Source organism: Anoplophora glabripennis, unplaced genomic scaffold, assembly GCF_000390285.2.
Source record: "Anoplophora glabripennis isolate ALB-LARVAE unplaced genomic scaffold, Agla_2.0 scaffold75, whole genome shotgun sequence".
NCBI lineage: Eukaryota > Metazoa > Arthropoda > Insecta > Coleoptera > Cerambycidae > Anoplophora > Anoplophora glabripennis.
In genome coordinates this window covers 1,418,243-1,437,786 of record NW_019416255.1, presented here as the reverse complement: position 1 = coordinate 1,437,786, position 19,544 = coordinate 1,418,243, and the positions used below count along the sequence as shown (strand labels likewise).

The window sequence follows — 19,544 nt, the reverse complement described above, 5'->3', positions numbered from 1 at the left end:
CGCCTGTGCGATTGCCGTTTATATAGGCAAAATACCACCTCAACAGAGATAAGGGCAGCTTTCCAAAGGCAAGTTACAGGAGTTTTGTACTCCAAAGCCACGGTATATACAGCATCTTAGAACTGGTGGCTGGTCACCATTACAGGAAAATGGAAAGAGCGAATAGGACACCAAGTGGGGATTATTTTGGGAACATGATAAAATTTTGTTTCCCAATTCTACACATATTTTCTAGATCATATTAAAATTTTTCTCTTTTGTTAAAATATAAGTGTTTCGATATGCCTCAAAAAATATAAAACGATATGTGTAGAGAAAGACAACGATTCCATCAAGTCTGTCTTTGATTTTGCCAGCGTTGTAATGTAAAGCAAGATACTTTCTATGTTATTATTGATATACACGTGTTTCTAGAGCCGTGGGTACTGCTAACTTCGAATTAGTTGCCTCCCGCAATATCATCAGTTAAAAATCGGTCGTCTAGTCCATTGACGATGGGAACAAAATTAATGATCGCTCTCTGACAAATTGCCTAAATAAAACTAGTAATTTCTATTAAATTTTATTTGTCTTTTAAAATACCTACCCATATGTGTACATATCTCGCAGTCTACACCTTATTCTAACAAAAGTTAATTATTATTTTATGCTGCTGTTGGTTGGAACTCTCTATATCTCAAAGGCAGTCCTACAGTAGACTGAAGAAGAAAACTTTTTGGTTCAAATTTAACAGGTACTGGTGTTTCCGGTGACCTTTCCAATACAAATTCGGACAAAATATGTGATAGTCCTACCTTGACCCCTAGCATGCCAAACCGTTCTCCTAAAACGAAAATTTTCATTACGAAATGATATATAAAAGAAAATAATAGCAAAATACAGAAATCAAATATTACGAAATAGAAATAACAATTATTCACACTCTGATATAGCTTATAATGCTACGGATCTGTTATTATAAAAATCAGTCAAATTGAATGAACTATACGTTGAATATACAGGGTGTCCGGAAAAGTCATGTCAAAAATGAAGATACAGGGTAGGTCAAAATAGTTGTAGTACCTCATCAAAATTTTTTTCTATCGGGTTAGTTGTGGAGTTATTCGCCTTCAAAGAAAGAAGTATGAAAAACAAATTCAAGCAAAGTGAGAGAGGAATCGAACTATGAAAGAAAAATGCCAAATTTGGCAACGCTGTCAAAGATGTATAAATTTAAATGGATGGTCTGCTGCTGTATAATCCAAGCATATTGAATATCAATTTAAACTTGGAAATGAACATTACCATGAGTTACTTTAATTGTCCAAATTTCATTGTTGTCATGGTAACGACTTCGAGGTTATAATAGGATTTTTTTTTTCAAACTTCATTCTTTGAAGGCGAATAACTCCACAACGAAGCCCGATATGAAACATTTTTATATGAAGTACCTACCAACTGTTTTGACCTCCCCTATATATCCCTCCATTTTTGACATGACATTTCCGGACGCCCTGTGTACAAAAAAATATGATTTGGTGATATACGTTGATAGTACTTTCAGTACCTGAATTAAATTAGTATTTGAATTATAGAAATGAATAAATGAACAATGGACTAGGTTTATTTTAGGGACCGAAAAGGGGTATCTAAATTTCAATGCAATTATTGTGAAGAAAATGTAGTACGGTGTAAATGAAAGTGTAGTAAAATGTTTGTATGAGTATACGGAAAAAATTTAAAAATAAAGATTATGCTCAATGATAGGAACAACATACAATAAACTTACCACAAAAAATATATGGTTTTAATATTATGACAGTTTTCAAAACCAGTAACGGACGGTAATAAATGGGTTTCAAACCATTCTATAAATCTAAGTAATTGTTGATTGAATATTTTCAACCTGCAAGGTAAGTCGTCCTGTCAGATTTAACTTGATTCTAGTCATTTTGATCAGTTTTGAAAACGAAAACAGGGAAGATTTTCGAAACGTTGACTGTGTCATGTTTAGAGTGTTTATAAGGTAACTACTTTCTCAGTGTTACGTATTTCTGGTTAGACAAAACTACATTTATAAAATCATCCACTTGACTGATTTTTTTATGCAAGGAGTATAAATAATAAATGTTTTCTCTTCAGTGCGAAAATTGATTTAAATAAAAAAGTCATAAAAGATGCCACAAATAAATAACTACAGAATGAATCATATTGATTGTTACAATTGCAGTAATATTTTATGTTTTAAAATAAATGTATACTATAGTTAGTAAATTTTGTTTATCAAAATGAGATGTACAAAAGTCGAAATTTTCGAAAATATACGAAAAATAAAAGATGAATTATCTCAGATACTTATGTACTTATTTTATATTTACGTAATTAACATATTTAATAAAAAACAAAAATCAGTATAAGACTTGATTTGATGTTCTCATGAGCAATTTGTCTATTTTGAATTTATTTAACTGTGTTCCTGATTTGGAGTGAGTTGTAAACTATATTTTTTTATAATATTATACGTGGTACTTGAATTTGTGAATTTTTAAGGGAAATTTTAATACATTTCTGTAGACTATTGATTCATTAAGACCTGATACTGAGCCTTTATAAATGTGTACAAGCCACGTGACCGCCGAATTTAGGCAACCCAACAATGCACTATTGGTACTGGTAACGAAAATTCTCTAAATTTTGGAGTCACCAATATAACTGATTCGTTTACAGTGAACAATGACAAACCGGTACCTCTACACTCGAGATAATGCGGTCGCTGACTGGCTGAATAGAATCTCGTGAAAAGTTACACCAATCACAGCCGGTGAAACAAAACGTAGTGTTTTAATGTAATCTTGATCTTATTATTTTAATTTTACCGAAAGGTAAATACCTTTACTAGGTATTCCAAACACGTGGTTTGCAATCACTTTTGAAGTCTATGTATTATTCAAGAATAAACCATGTGAGTTATGGTATGCTCTTGGAAAAACCTCGTATGTTCAAGGATTGCATAACATAGTACCTACAGTATTAAAATATTTACCTATACAAATTCGTGGACCTTCTCCAAATGGCATATAATATAGTCCGTTCACGTTATGCTTGTTACTTTCAGAGAATCGTTCCGGATCGTATTTTTCTGGCTCTGGGAAATAATGTTCATCATAATGAAGTGCCATCAACGGAATGTACACGGGCATTCCCTTTTCAATAGTTAGATCTGTTCCAGGAACTTTATAGTCTTCATTACATCTTCTGTCCAGAAATGGCAATACTGGATATTTCCTTAGAGCTTCTAAAATATTTCAAACACCAGTAAAGTAATGTGTAAATTCGAGAAAAGTTAAGTAAGTTCTTCCTTTTGTGGGAAGACGCTGCACCCATAATGGTTTTATATTCATATACAGGGTGTCCCTGAAAAGTACGNCCCGAGAAAAAAAGTAGGCCGAGAAATCAGCAACCCTACTACTGAGGTATAGCCCTCTCAATGTGGTACCGTGACGGTACTACTGTCAAATAACGTTTATATATGCCTATAACGACTTGAGCTACAGACTTCTTACTTGATACTACACTTCTTTATTTATTCAAGTGTAATCTCTCAGAATAGTTTAGGTACAGGAAAAAACATTTATGTATAATATATGGTGATGCACTATATACAGGGTATTTATTAAGACTTACAAACTTTAAAGGGTGAATTTTAAGATAAAAAATTCACATGAACATGGGTCCGCAACGGGTTGGTTCTTGAGATACAGGGCGTCCAAAAAAATTCTTGTTTGGTGTTTTGATTATTTTGCCTTTTACAAAATTTTGATATCGTTTATGGATTTAGAGTAAAACTGACATTTTTTATAAATTAAATATAAAATCAGTTTATGGATAGTAATCAGATTAATCTAGTACGTAGGTGTCACATAACAAAGAAAAAAATTCATAATAATAATTAAAAGGTTCAGTGTCAAGCTAGGTGTCATTCAATTTTTATTTACTTTGTCTTTTAAAATCCTCTTTACTATGGCTGTGATTTACACTTTTTCCGACGGATATGACAGTTTTGGGTTATTGTGAAAGAAATTGCCGTGTTCGAACGTATGCTGAAAGATTTCCTAATCGAAGAATTCCAGATCACAAAACCTTTGCTAATGTGGAGAGACGCCTTCAGGAAACAGGATGTTTTTTTACCAGGAACTTTAGAAGAACTATTCAGCTGGAGGAATAAATTTTGGAAATGGTCGAGGAAACTCCGCAAGTACAAGGCGTTTAGCGGCAGAGGTTGGCGTTTCAAAAAATCTCCGTTAATAGAGTATTAAAAGACCAATTACTACATCCATTCCACCTTCAATCAGTTCAAGAACTTTTACCAATAGATCCTCCGTCACGTCTTGCTTTCTGTCAAAGTATTCAGGAACTCAGAAATAGAAACGATAATATCCACAAGAAAATCCTATTTACAGACGAAACCGCTTTTACTAGAAAGGGTATTTTTAATTCGCATAATGAACATATTTATTATGATGAAAATCCACATAGAATCAGTAAACGACGGTTCCAACATGAATTTAAGATTAATATTTGGGCAAGTATTATTGGTAGTTTTGTAATTGGTCCTGCTATATTACCTGCTACCTTGAACGCAGAAAATTATTTAGAATTTTTCCAAACGAGATTACCCTATCTGCTTGAAGAGTTACCGATAGCAGTACGGATGAATATGATTTTCATGCATGATGGGGCTCCTGCCCATTTTGCCTTATCGCTAAGGCAGTACTTGGATGAGCACTATCTAACAGGTGGATAGGTAGAGGAAATAATGCCCCATTAAAATGGCCACCTCGATCCCCGGACCTAAACCAATGTGATTATTTCCTTTGGGGAGCGTTGAAGGCCAAAGTTTATAGCTCTCCAGTAAATACAGAAAACGATTTATGGGGAAGAATACAAAATGAAATTAATGTTATGAGAGGTAATGCACAATTATTGGATAAAATTCATTTTAATTTGGGCCACTTTGAGCATTTACTATAATATTATTTTTTAGTAATCGGAGTTTTTGCCTGTATTTAATGTATAAGAAATGCTAATTTTACTCCAAATTCATAAACTATATCAAAATATTGTAAGAAGTAAAAAATCTTCTAAAATAGTGCTTATTTTTAAAAATATAAATTCTGGCGTCACTGGCGTACACACAAAAAAGTTACCGGATAGCAAGTGTCGCACAGGCACTAGAAAGAGAAGATCCTGTAAATGTATTATCACCAAATTGTTTATCTACATTGTCCTTACATAAAAAAATATGGGTACCAAATTTGAAGTTTCTAAAAAAACTAGTTTTCAAATTATTTGAAAAAAAAACCTAGGTTATGTATTCCATATTCAGAAGGCTGTATCTCAGTAGGCGTGTACTTTTGTATATAGCTAAGTTAGGCTAAATGGTCTTATTTTCATGCAAGGAACGTGGTAAAGCGTCCGTCCTTTTCAGGGACACCCGTATAAAGTACATATTAAAATCAATAAAAATACTGAATTTGTTAATTTTTAAGCATAAAAACTTCAAACGTTCTGAAGGAAAGCACAGTTTAGTGAGAAGCCGTTTAAGGAAGCCAAAAATTTTTAATAGGACAAGCAAAAAATTTGCTTTTAAGAAATAATGTCTACTAATATCTACACAAGATAAAAAATGAGAACCGAAACGATTTCTTTTATCATGCAGGAATATAACGAGCGTTCAAATAAAAACGTGGTCAAATGAACTTAAACGTCATCTGTCAAAGCGCTATATCGCCGCTATCAATTTGAATATTTTCGTTTTAAAAAGCGTTTAAAATGGTGTTTTCTCAAGAACAAAAAGTGTTTAAAGCGTTTTCCTACTTTAGAAATGGACGCAAGATTGATGGAATATGGAAGTATTCTATTGAGGAATGTTTCATAGAATTTCAAAATCAATTTCCCGGCGTTGTTGAGTACAAAATTTTTCAAAGTGCAGTTCAGCGTTGTGTTAATGTTTTTCGTGAAACGGGCAGTGTAACAAGAAAAGAAGGAAGCGGCCGACCTAAAAAGCGGACTGAAGAATTAAAAGAAAATGTCCAACAAATAATGGAAAATGCGCCAAGAACTTCTGTACGTGTTTTATCACAAATGGTGGGAGTATCAGTCGGTACCTGCCACACAGTGTTAAAAAAAGATTTGCGTTTGTTCTCCTATCGTTTAACTTGTCAGCAAGAACTTCATGAAGTTGATTTTCCGCGACGGGCTGTATTTTGTGAATGGTTTTTAAACAACTACGGTGAACTTCATAATATCACCTTTTTTTCTGATGAAGCCTGGTTTCATTTAAGTGGTTACGTAAACTCACAGAATATGAGAATGTGGTCTTCTGAAAAACCAGATAACTTTTTTGTCGAGGGCCCTCTACACGCTCAAAAAATTGGAGTTTGGTGTGCTCTCAATCGAAGGAGGATTTATGGACCTATTTTTTTTAATGGTACTCTTACTGCGCAAAGGTATAGAGAAGAAATTATCGCTCCTTTTGTTAACCAGCTGGAAGAAAACGAAATTACAAACTTTTACTTTCAACAAGATGGCGCAAGGGCACATACGGCAGGCGAGACGATGAATATGTTGAGGGAAGTTTTCCAAAATCGACTAATAAGTCTCAATGCTGAACATGAATTTCCACCGAGGTCATGTGATATTACGCCGTGTGATTTCTTTTTGTGGCCTTACCTTAAAAACACTATTTTTGAACTGCCTATTCCTGATTTAAACCATCTGCAGGCTCGACTTATAGACAAGATTCGTGAAATTAACAATACCCCGAGCATCTTAGAAAATGTCTTTAATTCTTTGAGGAACAGGTGTGAAAAGTGCTTGGAACAAGGAGGGGGACACTTTCAGCAGCTGCTTTAATTTATTGTTATAACAAGGAGGGGGACACTTTCCGCAGCTCCTTTAATTGTTTGTTATTGTTATCACGATTATTCTTTAAAATAAAGTTATATAGTCATTAACGTTATTGAAACTGACAGCTGCTATACAGCTCGTTGAGAAATGAGGTTAAGTTGGTCGCTATAAGCTACTCCCTACGTCCAATGTGTCAGAGCCAACTTCGACCACGTTTTTATTTGAACGCTCGTTATATTTAATTTCTTCTAATTGTTATTGTTTATTAAATAATTATTAAATGCTACTTACCAAATATACACATATCCATATATTTCATTTGTTTCAGTCCCTCGTAGGTAATTCCATCATGTTTTTTGATATTACTTATTATCTCATTTCTTAGTTTTGTCTGAAGCGTGGGTTGGAGAGAAAGCTCGTATAACGTATAAGATAAGGTAGAACTTGTAGTTTCAAATCCGGCTGCGAAAAACTGCACTGCTTGGGCCACTACTTTATCTCCATCTAAAACCGGTGTTATTATTTATTTTTATTTGTTTTATTAATTTTATTAGTTCCTGTTTTTTAACCGCAATATTAAAAGTAAGTTTCAGAAATAAAACAACGTTTATTTTGATAAATATGTTTGTTATTCACTCTTTCTTTTAATTGTATACGATGAATTATTAATTGGCCAATCAATAGAGGATTTATTTGCGACAAAAATACTAGAGTAAATGGACTGTGCCATCATGTAAAAGACAGTCTGTAGATATAGGCTCCGTGAAGTTAGCCGCGCCTAACGTTCAATTTGTATATTTTATTTCGCCAGTAATTAGTAAGTAATTTGTAAGTAATTGTAAGCCATAAACCAGAATTTGTAAGTAGCTCATTAAGATGATATATATATGTTCAGAAGTAGAGGCTAACTTCCCGGGAGCCTCACTTCTGTTGAATTTGCGAATTTTCTTATCATCAATAATTAGTAAGTAATTTGTAAGTATTTGTAAGCCATAAACCAGAATTTGTAAGTAGCTCGTTGATGTTATATATATGTTAAGAAATCGAGGCTAACTTCTCGGGAGATATATGCTTATATGTTTCCTACTCCAATTTACCATTAATCAATTTTTTAAGCAAAAAAACGCTTTTTTTCGTTTTTTTGCTTATAAAACCAAAACTAACGAAGCAATCTGAATGCAATAAACAGACAATTTGTAGAAAATCGAAATACGAATAAAATGAGAGGTCGATCGATAGGATCAGATAATTAGAAATCCCGGAAAAAATCAGAAAATTTAGCGTTTCTTTAAAAATTCATTACTCCTCCATTTTTTAAGTTGTAGAGCACAAAAGTAGTGTGCACAAACATAGTGTGCACAAAAATAGTGTGCATAAAAATAGTGTGCACAAAGCAGGCGCTGTCGGATCATTAGTTTTGGCACAATTGCAATTTGAATTTTTTTGTGCACTAAGTTTCTGGATGCATTGGAGGTGGTCCGATTTTAATTTTTCAGACGGATTTTAAAAGTAGAAGTATAATACTACAAAACGTATATTCTAATTTTCCTATAAAATGATCCAAATGATCCATGGTCCAAACCTATACAGGGTGTTTCAGTTTGAGTGAATCAAACTTTAACCACAAATAGAACTCAATAAATANTATAAGCTACTCCCTACGTCCAATGTGTCAGAGCCAACTTCGACCACGTTTTTATTTGAACGCTCGTTATATTTAATTTCTTCTAATTGTTATTGTTTATTAAATAATTATTAAATGCTACTTACCAAATATACACATATCCATATATTTCATTTGTTTCAGTCCCTCGTAGGTAATTCCATCATGTTTTTTGATATTACTTATTATCTCATTTCTTAGTTTTGTCTGAAGCGTGGGTTGGAGAGAAAGCTCGTATAACGTATAAGATAAGGTAGAACTTGTAGTTTCAAATCCGGCTGCAAAAAACTGCACTGCTTGGGCCACTACTTTATCTCCATCTAAAACAGATGTTATTATTTATTTTTATTTGTTTTATTAATTTTATTAGTTCCTGTTTTTTAAACGCAATATTAAAAGTAAGTTTAAGAAATAAAACAAAGTTTATTTTGATAAATATGTTTGTTATTCACTCTTTCTTTTAATTGTATACGATGAATTTTTAATTGGCCAATCAATAGAGGATTTATTTGCGACAAAAATACTAGAGCAAACGGACTGTGCCATCATGTAAAAGACAGTCTGTAGATATATGCTTATATGTTTCCTACTCCAATTCACCATTAATTAATTTTTTATGCAAAAAAACGCTTTTTTTAGTTTTTTGCTTATAAAACCTAAACTAACGAAGCAATCTGAATGCAATAAAGAGACAATTTGTAGAAAATCGAAATACGAATAAAATGAGAGGTCGATCGATCGGATCAGATAACTAGAAATCCCGGAAAAATCAGAAAATTTAGCGTTTCTTTAAAAATTCATTACTCCTCCATTTTTTAAGTTGTAGAGCACAAAAGTAGTGTGCACAAACATAGTGTGCACAAAAATAGTGTGCATAAAAATAGTGTGCACAAAGCAGGCGCTGTCGGATCATTAGTTTTGGCACAATTGCAATTTGAATTTTTTTGTGCACTAAGTTTCTGGATGCATTGGAGGTGGTCCGATTTTAATTTTTCAGACGGATTTTAAAAGTAGAAGTATAATACTACAAAACGTATATTCTAATTTTCCTATAAAATGATCCAAATGATCCATGGTCCAAACCTATACAGGGTGTTTCAGTTTGAGTGAATCAAACTTTAACCACAAATAGAACTCAATAAATAATTCAGAATTGCCTTATAAAGCAAGGGTCTAAGTCTCACCGTTTTCACTGTAATAATAAATTGATTCAAATTTGGTGTGGTGTTAACATTTACACATAATTTACAGTAAAATTTACAAATTTTTGGTGGCGTAGAAATGGGTAGTAAAGCGGAATTTTTTACCCCAACTTCTACGCCAATGACCTACTAATAATTTGGGATTCATTTTTAGATTCCGTGGATAATTTTACATAAAATAGGTTTACTTGTTGAAAATCGGTATAGGGTATCGTTTTACTGAAAATCTCAGTAATCCAGAAAATCCAGAAATTTTACAAAATAGTGCACCAAAAATTTCAAAATTTGCTTAATTCGAATTTAAACACTTCAACCAGTGGCAGAGATTTCACTGTCACTATGAATCCCAATAATTTGACGGCATTGATTATTCCGGAAATTCTATCATTGCTTTTAATTCCAAGCGGTTTAAAAATAAAATAATTTTAATAGAAAAATTGTACATTTGTGACTAATTTTTTTAAAGTCACATTACCGTTATCAGGTCCCTCAAAGATTATTATAACTGATTGCACAAAAAAAATGTTTTGAAACAGTAGATGTGACTATAGTTTTTGGGGAACCTAGGAAGGGTTCGAAATTCGTAGTACGGCTTTATAGAAATGTCCCTGGCTATGGAAACAGGCAAACAAACAAACTTAAACTGTCAAAACTAATTTTAAAACAAAGTGGCGTTATAGGTTTTGATAACGAAAACACATTGATTTCCGAAAAGTCAATGATATGTATATTGTATTTTTTATGTCTATTTTTTAGTGTTATGTAAAACTATTTTCTTAGTAAATAAAACTAATAACTGTTACTTCTGGCGCAATCATTAATTTTAATTTCTTTTTATAGGCGGCTAAATACCCAAATAAATAAAAACACTAAACACTCACAAATAAGTAACTTCAGAAAATATACAAAGTGACATGTCAATAATTATTTAGTATAAACATATAAAGTATTTGTATTTCAGGTAAACTCAGACAAAATAAGTACCCAACTTGATCGAGACAGTATTTTTCTTTGTGCATATTAGACCAGGTACTAAAGAACGAATTACCCCAAAATATCTAGATTTTCGCGGCCCGGTCCGATTTTAATGCGGTTTTTTTGTATTTTGTTCAGAAAGACCGTCGGAAAAAAGTCCCGCCTTTTTTATTATCCGGAAGTGGCGGAAATGCATCGCGGGTGCATAAAGTGCATCTAGAAGTTCATCGCATCCAAGAAACTTGCCAAAGTGCACGAAATACCGCAAAAATTAGTACTCGGGGGTTTTGGGGGGCGCAGAATTCGAATATGCATATATCCAGTCCACCCGACCCCACGGGGGGCGACTTCCGGCCGGCTGGGGGCGCGGGGGGCACGTGGATTGCTAGGTTCTCTGAATGACTGGAAAAATGAATCTCGGGGGTTTTCGCAGGTATGAAATCTAAACCTCTCGAAATACTCATGAACTGGTAACATGGAATAATGAGTATTTTGGGGATAGAAAATTATAACGTGTATAAATATACTTTTATACTTTAGAACAATAAATATACTTTTATACTTTAGAACAATAAATATATTTAAAACAATTATCAGGCGTATCTTTTTTTCCAACCGAACTTTTTAGATTGAGTTTCGTCCCATGATGATTTTCCATTAATTTATATTCATTCTTCTTAGAAGATTAACACCCTTCCCCAAAATAATCAGAAATAGTCATCGGACGCATTTGGCAGGGTCAGATTCGGAATCGGCACCGACAAAAACCCCCGAGATCCATTATTCCAGTCATTTCGGGAACTTGGGATTTCATACACCCCCTGCCCCCCACCGCCCCCTCCACGAGCACAGGGGATATTTTTCACCCTCGAATTCGGAATCAGCACCCGCGAAAACCCCCGAGATCCATTTTCCCAGTCATTCGGAGAACCTTGCAATCCACGTGCCCCCGGGGGATCGGGTGGACTGGATATGTGCATATTCGAATTCTGCGCCCCCCAAAACCCCCGAGTACCAATTTTTGCGGTATTTCGTGCACTTTGGTAAGTTTCTCGGATGCGATGCACTTCTAGATGCACTTTATGCACCCGCGATGCATTTCCGCCACTTCCGGATAATAAAAAAGGCGGGACTTTTTTCCGACTGTCTTTCTAAACAAAATGCAAAAAACCGAATTAAAATCGGACCGGGCCGCGAAAGTCTAGCTATTTTTCTCTTTATTGCCTGGTCTATATCGCCTTATTTCTTCAGGGCAGAAAGACATATCAAAAAACTTTTTAATAAAAGTTAAACGAAAGGAGGGCTTTTGTATAAATAAAAAAATACGTTTGAGAATAGGAAAAATAAACTGGATATCAAGAAAGTATTTTGTTATATTTTAAAAAATACCTGTAACATTATATTTAGTTATTTGCTTTTCGTTTTTTTTTGTAATCGGAGACAATCATCGTGGCGGAAACATTCCAAAATTCTGGTATTGGAAAGAAATTCTATTTTTTATGGCCACACCGTATTTTTACTTTCATAGTTCATGAAAGCACAGGAACATTTGAAAATAAACTTGCAAATTAAACACTATAATCAATATCTGTTTTAGAGTACGGACATACAAAAACAATACTATGTACATACATTATTTTGATTTGACGACACGTACAGACAATTGACAATGGACGGAATTTATTAAATTTATGTATAAAGTTGTTCCCTTATGGTGCAAACTTTTTCGATAACGCTGTAGATATCTAGTCAGCATATCCAATATTTTCCGAGAAACCACTCAAAATAAAATAACCATAATTTACTTTGTCGTGCAAATAATTGCTTCTTAATTAGTAATTTAAGAGCTACAGTTAAGTATAAGTTTACATTATACCATGTATCAAATTGAACTTACCAAAATTTAATTCTTCACATAAGTCTTTGTTATTTCGCATTTCCACTATTATGTCGATGAGATCGTTTCCTTTCACTCCAATCTGCTGTCTCTTTTCGATTGCTTTCCAGAATATATCTCTGAGAAAAGCAAGGGACCATTTCTCAAAAAATTCCAAGCGTAATGTGCTTGCCCAATTTTGTTTAAAAAAATAGGCGATCTGAACAAAACCATTTCTCCACGTAAAGTCAAAAAAGGCCCTACCAACTTTTCTAAAATCGCTGTTTTCGTCTTTAAAGGAATGAGAATTTATTGCAAATGCGCATTTTGATATCGCATCTGTAGAGTATTTTGCCGTAACCTCTTTCGTTTCCAACTGACCTAAATTCTCTCGTATATATCGATTTAGATCTACCCCGACTTCATTTATAATGGAAAGCATTCCTTTTAGTTTCCCAGAGGAGAATACTGGACTCATCTTGGATCTAACTTTCCTCCAGTCTGGATTCTTCTGGACGAAAAGCATATTGGACATGATTTTATTATGTTTAGGAGCCAATACAGTCCGATCTGAAAAGTTGCTGAAATCTTTTACCAAAATGTGTTTGATTATCTCGGGAGATTTTATAATGATATAGGGCTCATCGAATACAAATATTCCGAAATATGGGGCACTGGTCGAATTGCAAAGCTGACGTAACCATTCTCCTATTGTTGTCTTCATACTCAATACAGGAAATATGCTTCCAAATAAAGGGATAGGCTTCTCGTAATGTATATTCCTTTTCTTAAAGTAGTCATATTTTCTGGTGGAATATATGTACATAAATATTATACCAATTCCAAAGAAAATTATGAGATCTAATATCCATGTCGAAGTTAATAGCATCTGAAATATAATATCCTTATATACAGAGTGTTTCATTAACATTGCCAAAAACATTAAGGAAGGATCCTTTGCCAAAAAGTAAGAGTCTTCTACATAATCTATTTCCAAAAATCATCTGCTGTCGGAGTTATTCCCCATTACCTTACTTTTCACTGTTGGCGAAACATAAAATAATACAATTTGGTATGTCACTTTATCTCGTCAAAAGCTTTCCTACACTGATATTTTTAATCATCTGTGACCCTCGAATGGGATTGAAAATAATAATACTTAATGTTTTTTTTTACTATATTCCTTTTAATGAAAATTTGGTCCCTATGTCGTAATAATTTACAATAATGTTTTTTTAATAAAAAATAAAGTGTTTCATTGTCTACAACTTATTCGAATGGCACTTCAGCTGCGTTTCAAGCTTCTATCCTCCCTCGCATTGATTGGTGAGAAATAAATTGTGAGAAGTATAGAAGACTTTTATTTACTTTTTGGCAAATTTTTCGAAATATTGAAGAAACTCCCTGTTTATTCTTAATTTTATTCAACTTATAATTAGTACAGCAAATTGGCATACTTTCAATTCCATTTTTGATACATAGGGCATATTGTAGAATGTACAGAAAGATTTATTTTAAGGATTGTTTTTATTGTGTAATGGGAAGTTAGAAACAATTATCTTCCTAGATTGTCAATCTCATGGAAGAATGTGTACTAGAAAATAATCTGCTAAAATAGTACAGGTATAAACAAATGTGATACATCGAAAGAAATATAGAAAATTCAGTGTCATGGAAAGTTTTTTTTTTTTTCAATTTATTTTGCAATTTTAACACATAATATTGTACAAATACTGCTTTCTAGAACTATACTTTACTACAATTTTATTGTTTTCTGATACAGTGTACACGAATCTAGTTATTTTCTTTAAAATAAATATTATATGTACAATTCTTCTATAATTATTAATTATTTAAAATTAAAATCAGTAATATAGATCTGATTAAGAAATACAGGGTGATTCACAAACGGTAACCAAAAATGAAACATCTTATTCTTCGGTCAATTTTAAGAGGAGTCTTTCGTATAAAGTTTTCATCTAGAACGCTTTGTTAAAAAGATACAGGATGTTAAATTAAAACAAAAATGTTTTAATTTTTTTAAAATAATTTAAAAACTGATAAGTGAACTAATTTGAAATTAGGCACATGTATGTATGTAAACATTGTTCAAAATGTGAGGCTTTTTCCTAAAATTTAGATGCTTCAGTGACAGAGATACCAGATAAATGTGGCATATTTTTCTAAATAAAATAGTACGCCACTACTATACGGTAACAATCATTATATTTTCGGACTCCTCATTCAATTTTCTGCAAATTACTACTTGTGTTTTTCGAAAAACTTAAAAAAACGAACTGCAAACACTTTTATGACATGACGAACACTAATCCTTCGGTTATTTTTTTGAATAAAGAAATTAATAACATTAGTCATCATTTTAATTATTTTATTTGAGTAAATGCTCAAAATACCTCCATTTCCACGAACGTAGGCGCGACATCTTTTTAGTAACGAAAATGTAGCTTGTTCGAAATTTATTGTTGCTTGCATCTGATGAAAGGCATTATTTATTCTTTCTTCTAACTGCTCAGAATGTCAAAGTTGCTATCGCAGCCTACTAAGTAATAAACCGCATTTTACTCGAATATTCTAGTGTGTTTATATCATGATTCTGGAGCATCTAAATTTTAGGAAAAGGCCTCAGATTTTAGACAATGTTTACATAAATAGATACCAAATTATTTCCCTTAATAGCTTTTTAATTATTTAAAAAAATTAAAAATATTTTTTTAAGTTTAACATCCTAGATAAAATTTTTATACGAAAGACTATCCTCAAAATTCATCAAAGAATACGAGGTTTCATTTTTGGTCACGTTTGTGAATCGCCCTGTACAAAAGGCGATTTTCGGAAATTCCTTTACCACGATAACCTCATGGGACAAAATGTTAAATTACAACAACCATTTGTATGGATAATCAAAATAAAAATATGTATAACCACAAAAAATATCAACAGTAAAGTTTATCGCAATACAACGCAATAAGAGAAACAAGGGGTTATTTCAACATGTATAAAATCGTAATAAGGTACGATAAGGCTAATATATTCATATCGGAATTATTTAAAAATTTTTCATCTGAGTAGCGACAGAACTGAGTATGTTAGCAATGATAAGGACATTGAGAGTTTTTATACTGGTTGGCAATATACATATAATTATAAACTGAATTTAATATTTTTCTTTGATTTAGTATTGTCTATGGTGTGAAATTTAAAAACGGTCGACATATAACTATGTATAGGAAAGTATAACGTATAAATGTTTTTGAGAATGAATCGCAGAGTGGATGTATAGACAGTAGAGCGATAGAATGTCATGTTTCTTTTAAAGCCGTCGACAGTGTGCAGTATAACAAAACCTAGTTAATAGCTTTCATTTGCAATTAAAATGTTTTATTGGAAATTGTACTGTTACAAATTACATATTACACAATTACTTACATCGAACCGAAAACGCGAAAATAACACATTTTCAAACGATTATTAATAAAAAAAATGCATCCATCTACGAATTAAAAAAGTGTATAGAATGCAAGGTTTGCGTTTTACTTTAATTTATTTTAATATTGTTTACTGAAAATCGTACTCTTTCAATTATTTCATCGGAAAGCAAAGAGGGAGTATGAGCAGACGCGTAGACGATAGTTTTACCAACAAATAACGTACAATAAAAAGGTATTAGAAACAATCAGTAACATATACATAGAAAAACAAGGGTCCCAACAGGAAACCCTGTGTAAAGCACATATAATATATTCCGTACTATACTTATTTTTTTGATATATGATCGATTCCAGTAATTTATGTAAACTTATGTACACTGATAAATCAAGTGTACTCAAAATATAGTAGGTACATTAGATGATTAGATGACACCTCTTTATAGAAAATTAAATACAAATCAGTCGGACTGCCAGAAGTACAATTGCCAAGTAGTGTTTCATAACACATGTACACAAAAAAAAGTCCAAACACAAGTGACCAACACGATCCTGTAGTCAAAATTATTGACTTCCGGAGAAAAGTGAAATTTTAGGTTAAAACGCCCAAATATGGGTAAAAACAGATTTTTTCCTAAATTTTGTCCACGAAAAAGAAAATTTTCGTAGTATTTTGGGGCGCTGCAGACGATACCATTAGTAAAATTTATCCATGACCTTGATATTGATGACCTTGATATTTCTCAGAAAATTCTCTTATGTGAAAACTGGTCCAAATTTTTCATTTTCATTCATATCCAAATTTGGCGTTATACACACTGTTCTTTTTTTTCGGATAAGTTCTGAATCATACACTCCTTTTTTGAAAATATTTTGTGGTACATCGAATTAAATTTATTATAGTTTTTTTATTGGTTAAATTCAGTTGTAACGTACAAAAATTTATCAAACCTTTAATTATTTATCAAATATTTTTCGATATGCGAAGCTGTACAAATATTATTTTATAAGATTATAAGAAAATTATAAATGTACCCGTAATTTATTCTTATATTAAAAATATTATTGGCATTAGCAGCTTTATTAAAATTTATTACGAAATTAAGTGGTACCTACTAACCTGATAAAAAATATAGAAACTGTGTGTACCTATTATTTATTAAATTAAATATTGCATACCCAGTTCATATACGTTATGTGAATATTTTTGTCTAAGCAAGTTCTTAATTTTATTGAATTTAAAAAATTAAGTGTCCAACTATTCATAAATTTTAAATATAACGGGCACTTATAATTTTTTGAATTATTGACATTATTATTATTGATTATTATCATATAATTATTGATGACAATAAAATTATTATTATTGATTGGATTATGGATTATTGATAAAAAATATTTATTGTACGTAACTAAATAGTACTCACAGTTAGTTAAGTAGCGTTCTTCAACTTCTGTCGAATAGCAGAACTTTTAGTTTACTATCTTGGATATTTTACTGTCGCAGCTTTGTTTTATGAGATAAGACATTCTGGAAAGAATATTAGTAGTTAATACTCGCAGTGATTATGATTAGAGGATAATTAGGTTTTCGTTGTTGAACCATGGTTCCTCATGAAAATAAGGGGTACTTACATAATTATTTATTAATGTACAGGCATTCTTACGTAAATTAAAAGAAATAACTAAATACTCTACAGAACCTTAAAAGACAGAGAAATGAAATTGCTTATTGTACTTACAATTAACCTGAGTGTTTAACACACAATCATTTAAAATTACTAACAAGGAGACAAAATAAATTGAGCGATGTTCGTTCAACCACGCGAAGGATGTGGAGTGAGTTACTTAAGAAATATAAATGTTCCCATGTTTATTTTGACCGATAAATTATCTCCAAATCAGGTAGTGTTCTTATAAACAAATTTTCTCTTCGTTATTGAAAAACTATCAGCATACAAAACTAAGTTTCAATCTTATAACTATTTATTGTTAGATAACGGAGACATATATTTGGCAGGTTGTAAATTTAAAGAGAGACTTCAATGTTTCGGTTTCATTTGTAGGTGAAATTTAATTTTATTGTCTTAATTGTACCGAAAAAAACACTGGATTTTGTTCAATACTATATATGGATTTTTTTTTAAATTAGATGTTCGTTATTTGAACAATCGCTCGGACCCGTCGAATTATATTTTTAGTTGCGCATTTTCTGAAGCAACTTTCATTTATAGAGGGTGGCCCAAAAAAAGTTATGAAATCAAGGCCTACTATTTCAAATAGAAACCCCACTTTTTTGTATTTTTATTCAGTCCTCAATGGAATTCTGATCATTCTTTATGTAACATAACCTAACCGTTTTCGAGATAATGGCGTCTAAATATAGAATATGGAAAATTTTCAAAAATTACTCTCGATACGTAAGGACTGTAACGTCAAAGTCAGTGGGAACTGGTGTACTTTCTGCTAAATATATTTTGTGTTTTTCAAATATTTAAGCACAGCTAATGAATTTAATTCTTAATTTTAATTTGTTTGGTACAAACTGACAAAGCCAGAACACAGCAAGAATAATGTGAAATATTCTGTAACAAATATCCAAATCATACAATCATTCAAGCAAAAAATTCGAGATTATAAACTAATTCAAACAAGCAGAGTTAAATTAAATGTTCAAATTGCCATCCATTGGTTTCTTGACAATACCCAAGCCTATGTACAAACTCATCTTCAACATTATTTAGTACGTTTCTGTCAATATTCCTAATTTCCTGCCTCATTCGGGTTTTTAAGTCCTCGATGTTTTGCGGTGGATTTACATAAACTTTGGATTTTAAATAACCCCATAAGAAGTAATCCAAAGGAGACCTTATTGGTCCCCGTCTTCCAATCCAACGCCCACGAAAACATTTGTTTAAATAACTTCGAACTTGCCGAGCAAAATGAGGTGGCGCGCCATCCTGTTGAAAATACAAGGTATCGCTTGGCATGTCAGAATTTCTATCCGCTGCTGTCCTAAATAATAAAAAATAGTAGTAGTGAACAAGGTACATCCGTTTCAACTGACTTTGACGTTACCTATTAATATTTAGTTGCTTAACGACGGCTACAATGCGTGTTTTTCTGGAGAGTTTTTTAAGTTTTTTGTTCTTTACAAAGAAACATGAAACGGTGCTAAAAGTTTGCAAAATAACCTGACTCGTAATTAAAATAGTAACATTTAACAAAATCATATTTTATACAATAAAATTATGCGTTTTTAATTAAATTATATCTAAATATATAGTTATATTTTTACATTCAAGTCATTGCGTCCTAATGATAAAAATAAATCACCGAACCACTTATTTCTTATAATTTTTCTGATTTGAAGCAACTTTCTGTGAACCACACAAATCTAAGATGGAAAAGTAAACGTGGTTTTATTTTAAAACCAGCACAGTAAATCTCCGGGTAATTTTTGAAAATTTTCCATATTCTATATTCAGACGCCA

General features: G+C 32.1%; 1 protein-coding gene across 2 annotated transcripts; it reads right to left on the bottom strand.

Moving 5' to 3' along the window:
* Positions 1-549: 549 nt before the first annotated feature.
* LOC108903375 (cytochrome P450 6k1-like) lies at positions 550-17,581 on the bottom strand. Of its 2 annotated transcripts, none has more exons than XM_018705528.1 (5): positions 17,478-17,581; positions 12,626-13,493; positions 8,659-8,871; positions 3,023-3,274; positions 550-823 (listed from the first exon to the last, which is right to left on the bottom strand). In XM_018705528.1, exons 2-5 carry the CDS (start codon positions 13,491-13,493, stop codon positions 645-647), a joined length of 1,512 nt encoding a protein of 503 aa, XP_018561044.1. In that variant the 5' UTR covers positions 17,478-17,581; the 3' UTR covers positions 550-644. The 2 variants fall into 2 exon arrangements, with proteins under 2 accessions (XP_018561044.1, XP_023312986.1); XM_023457218.1 differs by lacking the exon at positions 8,659-8,871 and adding an exon at positions 7,180-7,392.
* Positions 17,582-19,544: the final 1,963 nt, after the last annotated feature.